General features: G+C 34.9%; 1 protein-coding gene across 24 annotated transcripts in view; it reads left to right on the top strand.

Moving 5' to 3' along the window:
* Positions 1-16,340, top strand: part of LOC144971952 (receptor-type tyrosine-protein phosphatase F-like) — a 359,769-nt gene that overhangs the window by 313,382 nt on the left and 30,047 nt on the right. For 18 of the 24 annotated variants that reach the window (XM_078913126.1, XM_078913082.1, XM_078913059.1 and 15 more), the window contains 3 exons: positions 2,975-3,075; positions 4,706-4,904; positions 15,841-16,055. In XM_078913126.1, the coding sequence (XP_078769252.1) occupies positions 2,975-3,075; positions 4,706-4,904; positions 15,841-16,055 (515 nt within the window). Of the gene's footprint in view, positions 1-2,974; positions 3,076-4,705; positions 4,905-9,721; positions 9,743-11,931; positions 11,944-15,840; positions 16,056-16,340 lie in introns of all 24 variants that reach the window. The other 6 variants (XM_078913073.1, XM_078913116.1, XM_078913039.1 and 3 more) reach the window with 2 other exon arrangements.

The raw sequence follows: 16,340 nt of genomic DNA, 5'->3' as shown, positions 1-16,340 counted from the left end.
TAATAATAATAATAATAATAATATATAATAATAATAATAATAATAATATAATAATATAATAATAATAATAATAATAATAATAATAATAATAATAATAATAATAATAATAATAATAATAATAATAATATAATAATAATAATAATAATAATATAATAATATAATATAATAATAATATAATAATATAATAATAATAATAATAATAATAATAATATATAATAATAATAATAATAATATAATAATAATTAATATAATAATAATAATAATAATAATAATAATAATAATAATAATAATAATAATTAATAATAATATAATAATTAATAATAATAATAATAATATAATAATAATAATAATAATAATATAATGATAATAATAATAATAATAATAATAATTGATGATAATGATAATAATGATAATAATAATAATAATAATAATAATAATAATAATAATAATAATAATAATAATAATAATAATAATAATAATAATAATAATAATTACACTCAAATTTTATAGTAGAATTCGATAAAAGGGCTTTGACTTTGGTCATCTGTCTCCATTTCCGGTGTTAGCTACAGGTTGGCTTATCAGGCTCTATTTCTAATCCATCGTTGACTGGCCGACAGTTCGATGGATTATATTTTTTAGCTTGATTTACGTGAACGGAATTCACGTTTCAGTCCCTCTGGATAATGCGATTGAATTTTTGTCTTTGGTTCCAAAGCATTGCCGGGACCCAAAAATACAAATGGGATAGAGTCTATATTGGTCTTTTAAACGTTGTCAAAATGGTAGCTGCTTGTTGATTTGACGGTGTTATTATATGCAGATGGTTCGGGTCCACATACACATTTAATTTTGTTTGAATAGTAGAATCGAAATCTACTCCTCATTTATCCATTCAATTTTTATCTCAACGATCGTTATTTTCATATTTTATAATATTCTTACCATTCAACCATGTGTATTCTCCGTAGTTCATTAATGCGGCTATGTGGTCTTGTGTTATCACACTCGCTTTCGGATCGGAAGGTCCTGGGTTCGAGCCTCGTCGGCGCATAGTTGAGTCCTTGGAAAAGGCGCTTTACCCACATTCTCTCACCGTACTCAGGTGTGAAATGAGTACCTGGCCGTTGACAGCGTTGTCTCTGTCATAAAAAAAATGTAATATCGCCTAACAGGCGTCATGTTTCGTTCTACATGTCACGTGTTGCTGTTGGTCAGGGACCCCTAGTAAATCGCTTTGAGCACATTTAGTGATATTGCTCTATATAAAAGTTCTTTTTTTTTTTTTTTTAATTTAAAAGCTTTGTAGAAAAATAGGTGTATCTTGTTGTTTTTTCTCTCTACTATATTTTTTTTCCTCTGTGTGTTTCCGAGTATATTATATTTCTATACGTAAAGAAAGGTATGTGCATGCGAGACGTGGTCCTGTCCTGAATAGAACCAACTGTACATGACTTTTTTTGCGATGGGTTTTTCCCAATTAACTTTTGAAGTGATAAACGTAGTTTGTATCAACTCCAAGTGTGTCTAGAATTATCAATGCTCACATCAAAATAGTCATCACCCCCCCCCTCCCCCAACACACACACACACACACACACACACACACACACAAACAAACAAACACGCACGCGCGTGTACAAATAAATCAATTGTTATAGTTTCCATCTTGATTTGATTTTTTTTTTAAATTATTTGTCACGTTTTGTTTTTGTTTTGTTTTCCCCCCATGGTTTATGGTTCTTTGGGCTGGCTTCGACTGTTCACCCACGATATTTCTTTTAACTTCTGCTCATTTGATTTTTGTCTCGCAATGAACGATTCACTTTGAGTCATAGATTTGAACAACTGAGGCTGTAAACTGAGTGCATTCATAGTCATCTCCGTTCGGTTCCAGTTCGTGACGAGTGTCTCATAGACGCTATAGATAGTTCGAAGATGACGTCACTCAGGCCTTTGTTATTGTTTTTGCCATCCGCGTTTGTGAGTTGTTCTCACTAAACTGTATTAACCAGACTATAAAAGTTCATAGCTACACAGAGTTTGTGTGTTGGTCCGTTATACTTCCGGATGGCAATGTTGTGAACTCCTTGGCCAAGCGCATTCTATCTATACTTTTTTTTCACACGTAATACATTCACAACAAACATTTATGAAACATGCCAGCACACACAACTGCCCGTAACCTAAAACGTTTGTATTACTATTTATAGTATTTCTTCAATGAAAACCAATCATCCAAAAGGTGTTCTAAAAACAATAACAAAGAAAATCCGTGTGTGGTTTCACTTTGCTGGTAGGAAACTGAAATAAAACGAGATAAAACGTTCGCGTTCGGTTCCTGCTTGGTTCGGGAACTGAAAACGAGAGGGATCACTCACTTTGTTTTTACAAGAGACCGACGGAAAAGTCAAAATGAGAGTGAAACGGACCTGAGAGGAAAATTGATGCATTCAGTTAAAGCCTTAGTTATGCACGGACTTCGTGTGTATGTGTGTGTGGCCGTATGTATGTGTGTGGGCGCGCGCACGTATGTGTGCGTGAGTATGTGTACGTGGGTGATGAACTCTGCGTAGGAAATGCTGCTCAGGAAAAAAAAAAATAAAAAAAAATAAAAATAAAAAATGCATTCTCAAATCTTTCACGACTATCGAATCCTGTTTGAAATGCTGGATGAGGGATTCTGAAATTTTAAAGCGAGCGTGCGACGCCATCTTGTTTTGATATAACTATAGACATGCATACAGCTCTTGTGGATTGAGTGAATGTTACCGCCATGATTTGTATTCATGTCTATTCCACTCATTTGTCATTGCATTCATGTATCCTATCTACGCGAATGCTACATAATATCATACTCAAATGCCTAAACTCATTGTAACATTGCCATTATATCCATACTCCGACGATCATTAACTTGATTATTCAGCAATCAATATTTGAACAACTCTTCGTTTATTTCGTCCTCCTCCAGCTCCCGGCAGTCCCCCAGAGAATGTCATGGCTAGGGCAGCAAGTGCGACCACCGTCCTCGTGTCATGGGATCCACCCAAGATACCCAATGGGGTCATCAAGGTAGGCTGTCCTTAAGCTCTTTTTACATCAAGGTTGAATTTGATTTCAAATCGTATCTCCCATTAACTATCTTATTATGAATGCACACAGCCTTACATTGCTGTAATTGTTTACAGGAGACATCGGTCGATTCAGGTGGTCTTCATCTTGCCATAAAGTTTCCAAGGCTTTAAATGAAAACTAGATGGGCCCTTCGAAATAGTATTAAGGCAGTGTTGGGACAATTACTCACACTTCAGCTTCTTAAAGAAAAGGAGAGAGAGAGAGAGAGAGAGAGAGAGAGAGAGAGAGAGAGAGAGAGAGAGAGAGAGAGAGAGAGAGAGAGAGGGGTAACATTTTTAATCCAGTAATTTATATTTTGAATTCAGTATTTTCCATTTTGAATCTATCTAGTAGTATTGTGTCAAAATTACGTTTGAAGTAATATAAGACGCAATTCTGCCCCCCCCCCCCCCCGCCCAACTTCAGAAATAGCAGTGTTAATTTTAATTTAATTTTGATATGTAAACATTGCCAACCACGGACTACAGCAAATAAAGAAACTACAGTTTTATTTTTAAAAGAGTTATTGGTATCCAAACAAAGATTTGCTTGTGTGCATATTACGAAATAAGAGTCCTATTTTCCTAAAATATATGACCAAACTGTTGTTTTGTTGAGGGGTTGTTTTCTTTTAAGTCACTGCGGAAGACTTTTTTTTTCCTGCGTGCCAGGCCAGGTTAATTCCTCATCTTCTCATCTTACACCTTTCATCGCTCACTAGCTCTGGTGTTGGGATGTTTTAATTTTGTCATCACCGCCGTAATGGATCCACAGATATCGGACAGCCTTCCTTTGCGCTATGTAATGGATCCGGCGCATTAACATCGACATTCGACATCTGAAACCTGAAAAGGAAGATCAAGAATTTTGAAAATGTTAAAAATTAACCCCGTGTGTCTCACAAAGTTAAGCTCATTGAATTTCATTTTCCTTGTTTTAATACTAAAAATAAATTGGTTAGTTTTTTGGGGGGGGGGGGTTTTTGTGGGTTTTTTTGTTGTTGTTTTTTTGTTGTTTTTTTTTTGGTTGTTTTTTTTTTGTTGTTGTTGTTGTTTTTGTTTTTGTGTGTGTGAGTGGTTATAATGCCGCTTATGTTTATTGTAGATCATTTTTATTCAAATAATCAGAAAAGAAATTGGGAAATAAACTGATAGTTTAAATGTGGTTTCAGGCTATATGTTTCTTTGGTTGTCAATAAACGAAGTATTTGTTGCCATTTGAGATGACTCAAAGCGCTTTGGTTCATGAAAGCGCTCAACAAGTGTCATTTATTATTATTATTATTATTATTATTATTATTATTATTATTATTATTATTATTATTATTATTATTATTATTATTATTATTATTATTATTGTTATTATTATTATTATTATTTTATTATTATCATCATCATCATTATCATTTTTATTATTAATATCATTATTATTTCTTTTCAACTGATACCATCAAGATACCATTGTAAAAATGACATGAAGTGAAAGAAAAAAATCCGAGGACGAGTTTCATCCTGAAACGGATAAATAATTACATTTTTATTACGTATGAATGATTAATTAGCTTCAACCTTTTCTTGGTCACATCTAGGGTTACAAAGTGTTTTACACCACCAAACCAGGAGAGCCCATCTTTTTCTGGGAGTCACACGTCATCAACAGCGACAACCGTCTGACAACCATCAGCGGTCTGAAGGCCAATGTGACATACGCTCTATCCGTCCTGGCCTTCTCCGCTGTAGGTCAGGGCCCCATGTCTCATCCAATACAGGTCCTCACCACCCAAGGAGGTATGTACATATTTCATTATCTTTTTATTATTCATAATAACTGAGGGTATGCTTTGTTACCACTCTATGCCACGGTAATAGAAAATTTTACCCCTTTTTTTTTTTAGATATAACTTGTGGATAAATCTAGCTATGAAAATGTTCTGCTTTGTAAAATCATTAGCAACTTATGAGGCTACCAAAACATCATCAAAAGATATCAGTTAAGCACAGCATATAAAAAAAAAGAATGAAATATAAAATGCTGTGAAGTTAACGAATGAATGCAGCGTTTAAATATGTTAGGCCAGCGTTGACAGGCGAGAAAAGTGAATGTGGCCTAATGAGCGATCTGCTTAAAGCTGTCTTCAATTATGTTTACAGGACTTGAGAGTTCCTTAAGTCACAGGACTTGAGAGTTCCTTAAGTCTAAGCATATAAGCATATACTCAGTGTCAATGAAGCCTTTTAAGTATTTATTGTGTACATTATTAAGAATAGAAATTATTGCTGAGAATTCTCCTCCCTATCAAGAGAGTAATATACCTACCCTTAATCGTAATTACACTCAAATGATTGCTTTATAATTTGACAAAAATCACAGAGTCACACGTTTGATCTAAGCATGTAGAATGGCTTCTCTTGTCACTCTAACCTTTTTTGTTCACTCTCCCCTTCTTATAATTAAAAACATAAATATACCACTAAACTTTTATGATAATTGTGTGGGATCCAATGTTAATACAATGTCTAGCAGCATAGAAACATTTGAACTTGTTTTGATGAGATGAAGCGTATTAATGCGATATATTTCATTATCATTCTTTTCCGTTTACAAAAGAATTAATGTTTTACTTTCTCCAATAAATATAATTAATTATCATCTCTTACCCAGAATTAATTTGTTCAAAATCCAACTGTTATTAGAAATTGATTAATGCTGAAATGATTCAATGATTCCAAATTTAGAAGATTTATTTCTATTGTGCCACTAGAACAGGCTAATAATTATGTTCATTCACGTGCAACCAAATATTTTGATAGATGCCTATGGTTAGTGTTTTTACTATTCCTTGTCATCCACCACCACTACCACAACCACACTACATTTAAATTATATTATGTGTACCCCCTCCCCCTCCCCTTGCCTATGCCTATGCCACCCACCTACCCCCACTGCATGAATTGAAATATTCTCATGCTACACATCCATTTTTAACATGTATATCATTATTATCTTACACATTGCTAAAACGCGGCGCAGGAACGTCGAGTATGCACAAAAAATTATCCTCGCATGCTTATGTAATGCGCATGGCTCATTGTGGCGAATATCAACTAAAAATGATATTATTATTACTGGATTATGCGTGTGCAGCGGCGAAGCGAAGATGCTCGCAGCTAGCTTGAATGGAAGCATTTTGCGTTCCCTTTTGTGTTGCTATGGATATGTTTGCCCTATAGGGATTGTTGATGGAACGAGTTAATTCCCTTATTAACCACCTTTTGTGTGCCGCCACTCCCTTGCATGTTCTTTCATGATTGACTATGATGAATTATATAGTAATCTTAGAAGCTTTCCAACACGCTTTAACGCCATTAGGTTAACTAGGCTAAGCATGTCACATTTAAATAAAATTATTTTAATCATAATGTTCAAATGACTACGGAAAAGATAAAGAAACAAAACAAAAACAAATTTAAAATTATTTGTTTCTTAAATGTGCTGCTCTGAATTATGTCATTGCGCATGCGCTTCTGTCCATTTGTCTTACCCGCGCATGTGCACGAGCATGTTATCGTTTTTGTTGCATCCAGCATGTTGCTCAATTCCAATTCATTTGTTTTGCATGTCCCAATAACTAAAGTCCTACACTTCTTATTTGGCCATTTTATTATTCGTATGACTTCATGTAGGTACGAATAATTTTGTTCTGATTGGTTTTTGACTCGTTTGGTCAACGTTTTGTGATCGTTTTCGTTTGTAATGTTGTACAGATTATGAATGCATAATGCATGCTTAGAATCCAAGTTATAGAACAAATCCACCGGATAACAATTTCAACAAAGCATGATTAATGTATAAATATTGTATGTGAATCGTATTCCTATTTTTAACTGGCCTAAATTGTCTACATTATCAGAAATATCTTCTTTTTTTTACGTTTTATTATTGTATATATTTATTTTTTACCTCATCTATTTCTATTCCATTTTTTTAAAAAATTGATTCTTTGGTTATTATTATTTTTAAAACATTTTTAGGAGTCTACTCCTAACACTTTTTACTCTCTTCTGTCATTTAGTTTGTTGTCGAGAAAAAATTCTTACATAGCGTCTTTATGCTTTCTTCTGTTTGTTTGGTTTTAAAAAGATAATGAAGAATTCTTTAGTTCCCGTTGTAGTAAAAATTGAATGAAATCCGAAAAACAAATTGTGTTTCAGTTCCTGACAATATTATTGTCCAATAGGATCTACGGTTTTTGTTTTAGTGCATGACCGTTTAGAACAGTGCATGTTCTATCCGTCCTTTAGGCCGTGATGCTCTATTCAATGTGCCAAATTACCCCCCCCCCCTCCATCCCCACCCCATGTGCTGATTGTCAGACCTTCCATAATATAATGATAACAAGTAGAACGACTAAATTGATATAAGATAACAATATAAAGTTCTATTTACCAGTTTATTTTATTATAGTATATATTCTTTTTTTTTTTTTTTTTTTTTTTTTTTTTTTTTGGGGGGGGGGGGGGGATAAATGGTTATTTTTACTGAAAGGTTATGTGAAAAACGAAAGAATAATCAAGGGGATTATCATGTCTTGCAATAGAAAATAATATTTATTGGAGTTAATTATATCAAACTTTGTTATTAAATTGGAATTTTTAAATTGACTGCAATTAGTAGCTCTTATTAAATTGTTTGTTTTTTATTTATATATATATATTTTATTTTTTTTTTTTGGCGTAGCGCATGCACTTTGATTATTAAATCTGTTATTGAAAATGGTACCATTTTATCATTAATCGCTGGATTTGTTGTAGAGTAGTCTCTTTATGAATGACAATGATCAATGAAATATGCCACGTTACTAATACATCTTTATTCTTGCCGTGACTATTTTTAGACATAGTCCAAAAAAAATAAAAATCTTGTGATTTCTGGCTTCCATTTCTTTCTCCTCATCTGAGCGGAAACATGATCTTATGTCTGTATTTCTATTGTTAACCATTGAATTTCAGTGAATTTGGACAATAAGCCACATCCAATTTTTAACGGTAAGTCCTGCAGAGTCAGGGACCGGAAAAGGTATAATGGCCGTTTTCGCACCACTTCCGGTTGTCTATTTCAATATTATATCGATATCTTTCGATCGATATATTGGAGCATTTTCTCCGCCTATTGTTCAGCAAACCACTTTCTTAACAGTCTTACATGTGTCTGTCATTTATTTTCTTTCATTATCTTTTCTTCTATTTCCTTTTGTTTTTTTTTAATTAGTCCATTTCTTTCTAGATATCTTCTGATGTATAGTTTTCATTAACTCGATCCTTTACATCTATCTTTTTAATTTTTATTTCAAATGACAGAAATTCACAAGAATTACTTTGCCAGGGTTACGCTGTTGTTATTTTGTCCCTTTATCCTTTCCCCCCATTTTTACGATCCTGTCACTTTTTCTTTGAGGTATGAATAACACAATTGTTTAATCTTTGGAGGCTAAAATTGGCGCAAATTAGATTTCAGTAAGTTCGAAATTTAGAAATGACAATTTAGAAGTATACGAGTCCATGTTAACACAACAAATATTCGAAGTGTTTCTTGCATTTTGTTATCTTCTGCTGTAGCGTTCATCATTTTAAAGTGTTTTATCAATGTCTTTTAGCATTGTCAGCCCCCCGATTTTCAACGTTCAGAAAGAAAGATACAAACAAACAAAAACACTTTAAAATCCCTTGTGTTCAAAACTTCTTGTGAATTTCGTCTTCTTTTGAATTTTTGTTTTTCTCTCAGGAAAGGCGTGATTGTCCGCACTCGATATTATTGTATGATAGGCTTATCATTCGACTAACAATTTATGTTTGTGTGCAATTTCTGTTACTCATTTTCTCGCGAAATTTATTATCTATCTAGATCGCTGTCCAGCACCGCGCGCACGCATGGCTGTCTCTCTCTCTCTCTCTCTCTCTCTCTCTCTCTCTCTCTCTCTCTCTCTCTCTCTCTCTCTCTCTCTCTCTCTCTCTCTCTCGCTCTCTACGTTCCCTTCTTGTTAGCCTATATTATTATGTTCATATTCAATCATTGATCATGTAAGACTCATTGAGACTTTATGGTCATGTGTGGATTTTTTAAAATGACTAATTCTTTCCAGATGAATTTCTTCCGACACCCTTTTTGCCCTCGAGTACTTTCTGTAGAGCTGGATTTCGTTGTTTTTATAGATTTACTCTGCTTTTCGTATTATGACAGTGTATTATTTTATTTTAGATTTTAACATGTCATTTTGCGCACATCCTGAGTTTAATTTACTTTTTGTGATTATATTATTTCATTTGCAGATGTTAATATATTTGTTTTGTTTAAAATATAGAAGAAGCAACTGTGACTTGCCCTTCGTCCCATTGGCACAAAATTATGATGGTCTACCCCCCCCCCCATCCTCCCTCTCTCTCTCTCTCTCTCTCTCTCTCTCTCTCTTCTCTCTCTCTCTCTCTCTCCAATCCTGGCACCCTCGCCCAAGGCATAAAATATTTGTGACATTGAAGCCCCTCCAAGTTTGTCCTCACGTTTGGTTTTGCGATTATTTTTCCACTCAACATTTTCTTCTTTGTTTCAGCTTCGGGTCTTGACAAAAGAAGTAACTTTCAGTTTGTGCTTAACCTCACTGAATACTCCTAATATAGCCAAAAAAAAATAAAAAACAGAATCACGACCATATGCATAAACTCACCATTTGTGAAATGCAGTGCAGATATCTTGTTTTTACAATGCCAGCGTGCTCAAACTGTATCACCTTATGAGATGATTCGCGCATGCAAAGGCAGCAGCGGCTAAAAGCAGCTGAACCCAATTGCGATGACCAAATTAATGTTTTGCGCGGCCTGTGCCAATGCTGAGGGCTTCAATATATTCATATTATTGTTTTGAACTATATCTTAACTTTCTTCTGTGATGCTTACAAGATACATATTTTACCCTACCAGTTTATTCCATCATTTCCCCGCATGTTAAAAAATGCACAAAGCTTTTTTATTTATTTATTTATTTTGATTGCACGCTCATCTAAAATCATTTTCATTGATTCTTGCATGGCGACGAATCATCATAACCCCCTTCATGATTCAAGCACCCTTTGCTTGCCGCCTACTTACTGTGTCTTGGTCATAACACTCGGCATTTTGGTTTGGTTTTGCCTGGAAATTTTATTTTCATTCCATTTCAAGTCTACTTTCCATCGTATTTGATGCCGAATTTTGTATTGTTGAACTCTTTTAAAGAAGTATTATTTAGCCATTCATGTGTGTTGCTTTTAAACTGACGCACGTTTTATCAATAGTGGGGGAAAATGGCATAGTTAACCATTCAATCGAGCGAATCGGCATTTATTTTTTCAAAATTTTAACAAAATGATCACTCTAGAATAACGTTTCCAAATTGTAATTCGATGAAGTGATGTTTTCTTTTAAAGTCATTGAAACATTTATTCGAGGTCAATTTCAGATTGTCTTTGGAAAGTAAGAATATGGTAATATCATAGGAAAGTGCTTGAAACGAGTTCCCGTCAAATGAAATCGGGTTTCTATAAAACTAGAAGTGAGGTTGCTTTCATTGTGATCGCCTCCTCTTTACGTGTTTCGTAGAATCTGAGATCCAATGGTAATCCCTGTGTCGAATCTTATAATGTTTCCTAAAAGTTTATACCAAAAGTATAAAATTGACAAACAGAATGGCATTAGCCAAAATTGATATTTTAAAAACATCCTAACAGTTGTAAAGATATTCGAGTATCACAATTTTCGTGCATGTTACATACCGCATGACACATCAGTTATCTGCCGGTAATGATTTATTTTGATGTACTCTTGCTTGTTTTCTGCATGATGACGACTTGTATTCATCCATTTTGTCTTTTCATAGAAATAAATTGTATTAATATAAATTCTAAGAGGCAAAAGATTTTTTAAAAGAACCTATATTTCTTGGTATTGATAAAATTATAAACAAAATAATATTGTAAGAAATAGTGAATATTATTTATTAGTTTTAAAAGGCCTCTGTGTTAAATTATAGACTATTACGCATTTGCAGAATATCCAGAGGGACTGAATTATATTTCTGTTTTTAAACAAAAAACAAAGTATTATTATGATATGATTACCTTAACTTTTCCAAGCTTACTTAAAATTTGTTTTGTAAAATATGAGAGTAAGAAGAGCAATCTGCCTGATCAATCTTTTTTTTTTTTCCTTTTTAATCTCGTCATCCTTGAACATTTTACACGATGTCGTAACTTTTTTTATATGGCTGAGATGAACATTGTCAACTTATTTTATTTTAATTTATCCCCATTTAACTAATAAGTATTACGAGAATGATTATCGTGACTCTAGTCGCATGCAATGACAATAAACCTAAACGTGGGTTCAGATGACATGAATTTGAATATCTCTACAACGTTTTGAGACCTTTATAAACATGTGTGTCACCAAAGAATGAGGAGTGTGCATAAGGCATCATTCTGACCATATCAAATCGTTAACATATCCAAGCTTAACGTTCTAATGATGTATATGCATATTATGATTAGGAGTCAGCCCATTTGAAAATGCTCTTGTAGCCTTTAACAAGTTTTACTAGTGCATGCCATGGTGGCAGGTCTCATTAATTGTTAACTGTAGGTAGAGCTAATTCTTTATAATTTCCATTCTTTTTCTTCCCTTGCCTCCCTGATCCCCCCACCCACCACTACCATTACTACTACTACTACCACCACAATTACTACTACCACTACTACTACAACCACTACCACAACAATCTGCTTGGCAGCTGGCTTGCAAGGTGAGGGTTTGCTTGCATTGCGTTCACTTTGGTTTTCAGGGTATCATCCTTTTTCTTTGGACAACTCGATATTATGGACTTCTTTTTTATGTGTTACGATTATTTTCCTCCTTATTTTCCATTCTTGTTTATTTATTTTCACCGTTTAGTTTCGTCTATTTATAATTGGCTTTTTGTTTGGTTTAATCCAAGCATACCAAAAGAGCGCGTGGAACTGGGATACGAGTTCCGTATTGTTTCAATGACGGAAGAAGCATGCCTACTTTGTTGTCTTCTCCACCGCATAAAGCGATGCATTTAATCTAAATTTTTTATGTATTATGTTTGTTATACATATACAGAATACTGTGGTTACATTATGTTTCTCAATTATTTGCCTCATTAAGGATTTTTTCCCAGAAGACTTAATTTGTTGTTTCTTTATTTTAATTATGTTTGTTCTTTCAATTTGTTTTTTTCTGTATGTTTGATTTGTTTGTTTTTGGTTTGTTTGTTGTTGTTATTTTAGTTCTCTGGTAAATAAAAGGATATCATGTATTTTATTATTTCTTTATTAATGTGTTTTTTTAAATGTACAATGTGTGTTGTTTAAATGCATAAAATGTAAATGTTCTGTAACGTAATGTGTTTGTTATCACATTATTTGAAATCGCCTTATATATGTGACAAAATTAAATCCATCTAAAAGTGACTTGGATGATTATACAATTGTTGTGTTTGTCCACCATGGAATTGGGAACATGCTACTACTCTACACCCAATGTATCTGTCATCTCTTGATTCAAATGATGACTTCTGTCACATACGCTTTAGTGAAACAGTAAGTTTCACTGTGCTGGTTGTATATCTTTTCACCCTAAAGATGCCTCATAGAAGCTAAAGATCTTTGAATTCTTCGCTCTTGTGGTCTAAAATGAAGTGTGTAAAGCGCCGTAATTCACCAAGTAAATTACATAGCTAGATTGATTCATTCAGAGCATAAAAGCATCTGAAATTTAGCTTACATTTAGGAAGGAAAAAATGCTATTTACAACCATATTTATTTTTCATCCGTGAATATGACGTGTTGACGACGCTAAGACATATTATAATATCATGCATCATAAAGTTGGCTTTCCCTGCTTGTCTGTCTTGTGTGTAGCTTCCTTGTCGGTCAGTTTGTATCATTCATATTCTATTGTTGTTTTGCAAACAAGGGAAACCGTCTATATTTCACATCTTGTGTCGTGCCGTCCTAGCACCACTCTATGATATAACACATTATCTAATTATTGAGCTTTCACTCCTGGAACACGCTAAGTACAGGGTTGCCAGATTATTTTTCAACAAAATGCCAGGGGAAGACTCAAAAAATGCCAAAACACTCCAAAAAAAATGCCAAAGTCTGTTGACTCCCACCCCCACTAAGAAAACTAGTCACTTTTGATAGACAATTTACTATCATATCCTGGTGGCTTGCATGTTTTCTTTTCTTTTCTTTTTTTTGAATTATACTAAATTTCCTGTTGGGGTATTTTTTACCTACTGACTACTAAGTGGAGTGCTAAACCACTACACCACGGTTGAGAAAAGGTGTCATTTGAAGTATAATATACAAGAAAAGAAAATGCCAAATGAAAATGCCAAATGCCAAATGATTTTTCTAATGCCAAACGGTTTTCAAAAATGCCAGATTTTTGGAATCTGGCATTTAAAATGCCAAACTGGCAACCCTGGCTAAGTATCGATGTTACAATGTGTTAGGAATACGTGTGCTCATCATGAAGTACCGATCCTGTATGATAACTGTATCTGACCCTTTGCAAACTTGTTCTATAAATCCTCTCGATATGATTTCGTCACCCTGTTCAGTTTTTGATATACCATTCAGTCGACTCCTGCATAGAAAACAGCGCTTTTTAAGTTGCACTTTTGCTGTGCTCATGCGCCCTGTAGCGAATTTATTATAAGTGCGGCTTGCGACAGAAAGCAAAGAGAGAAAGAATAATTATCATAATGATAGTAATGCAAAGTTTTGGGATCAGGCGGCAGCTCAGCAGCTTCTTCATTGCACATTGGGCTCCATCTTAGGTAGCATGATATGTTGTCACTCTTGCGCTGATCGTGTCTTGGAGCGTCAAATCATCATTAAAAGCGAGCTTTCCATCGTAAATTGCGCTGTTTTGTGTATTTTCTAATGTCATTTTTTCCCCTAAATCTATTCAGATTACGACAAGATTTTTACAGGACATCAGTTTCAAGAGATTCGATATATTTTTGTACCAGGTGCTCCCTATGTGATTTAGAATTTATTATCGCTTGAATTTGTTATTAGGGTTTTAAGAGACCGAGAAGGAGAAAAAACAAAGAACTATGTAATCGTCATTATCTTGTTATCATCTTCTTCTGTCATGCGGAATCGGGAGAATAGTTTCATTCAGTTCTAACAGTGATACATTTTTCAATGTTTCTTTCATGTTTTGTGGGCATGGCTTTTGATCATGTACATATAAAGGTTAGTTACGGAGCGTATTTTTATGTAATCTATCAAAACATACCGTGTCTAACAGTCTATAGTGGGTGAAAGAATGCATATTAAAGTGCACTTTTCATCAAAGCGGTTTAAGGTCCTATTTTATGATACCAGCATTCTTGTACAGTTGATTCTGCATCTCCTGTTTTCTCTCGCTCATTTTAGGATGTGGTATAATGCCAAGACAATTGCCGCGCCTGTACTTCTTTACAAACACTGCATGTTTATTTCGGTTGCACGGGAATTTAAATTCTCTTCCACCTGTTGTCTAAGCTGAAAAAGACTTTCTTTCAGTCTGAAGTTGGGAAGCTGTTAGGATTACAAAGCCTTATTTCCTCCTCCCCCTCGTTCTCGTCCTCTTCCTCTTCTCCTGCTCCTCCTCCCCCTCTTCTTCTCCTCCTCCTCCTCCCCTCCTCCCTCCTCCTCCTCCTCCCCTCCTCCTCCTCTCCTCCTCCTCCTCCTCCTCCTCCCCTTCCTCCTCCTCCTCCTCCCTCCTCCTCCTCCTCCTCCTTCTTCTTCTTCTTCTTCTTCTTCTTCTTCTTCTTCTTCTTCTTCTTCTTCTTCTTCTTCTTCTTCTTCTTCTTCTTCTTCTTCTTCTTCTTCTTCTTCTTCTTCTTCTTCTTCTTCTTCTTCTTCTTCTTCTTCTTCTACCTCCACCACCACCACTACTACTACTACTACTACTACTACTACTACTACTACTACTACTACTACTACTTACTTACTTACTTACTTACTTACTTACTTACTTACTTACTTACTTACTTACTTACTTACTTACTTACTTACTTACTTACTTACTTACTTAGGGGAGCACCCATAGACATCTCCATTTTTTGCGATCGGCTGCTTTTGCGGTGGCTGTATTCCAGGACAGGCCTGCTTCCTTTAATTCTTTTTCCATGGTCCTTCACCCGGTTTCGTTGGGTCTCCCCCGCTTTTTCTTCCCATCTGCTGTCCATTACAGGGCTGTCTTGGGAAGTGACTCGTTCTCCATTCTGGCCACGTGACCCATCCAACGCCATCTTCATCTTTTTATTCAGCATTCAATGCTAGTGCAGTCAGCTTTCTACTAATTACGACTAATTCTCTTTTCTTTTCTCATCCTCCTACTCGTTACTCATCCTCTTCCTCCCCCTCTCACTCCACAATTAAACCCGCCTATATCTCATTCTCTACCCCCCCCCCCTTCTTGCCGTGTCAAATTGTATACATTCTAAAGACACCGCTCTTTCTTGGACAATTTAGAACGTTGTTTTGTTCTTTGTGGGATTTATTTTGTTTGAAAAGGCTTATTTATCAACAATCGATCACTTCTTTGATTGAAAGACGTAGTCATGTTTAGAAACTCAACATTGTTCTTGTCTTTTATGTCGTTTCTCCAGTGCCATATCAGCCGCTCAACCTGGTAGCAGAAGCCATCAGCCCCAACGTCATCCTGGTGAAGTGGAGTCCTCCGCAGGAGGCCGAGCACATCCTGAGCTACCAGCTCTACTTCAACGACTCCTTCACTCGGCAGAACGGCCATGTGAGCATCGACCCTCCCATCCCAAACTACAAGCTGGTGGACTTGGTACCAGATACCGTCTATCACATACAGGTCAGTTGTCAGTATCGAAAAACCGTGTGTGAATTCAGACATGATTAACCTGCCGTACCATTTGAAAAAAAAAAAGAAAAAGAAAAAAAAACAATACATTTTAAAAATATTTGGCCAGAAAACTCGTCCCTGAAATATCCATTGATTAAAATGACCCTCCTCATCTAGTCACAAACTCTCTAAACCTGGGACTTCGGAGCGCTGGGGAAAAAAAAGTCAAACGATTTGTGAATATGATCTCAGTACTGTGACCCTGCTAGTCAACTGCTCTTTTGATTGAGCTAT

This window comes from Berghia stephanieae, chromosome 1 (assembly GCF_034508935.2).
Source record: "Berghia stephanieae isolate SIO BIC M18660-M18661 chromosome 1, UCSD_Bste_1.3, whole genome shotgun sequence".
Taxonomy (NCBI): Eukaryota; Metazoa; Mollusca; class Gastropoda; order Nudibranchia; family Aeolidiidae; genus Berghia; species Berghia stephanieae.
This window is presented reverse-complemented; position numbering and strand designations above follow the sequence as displayed.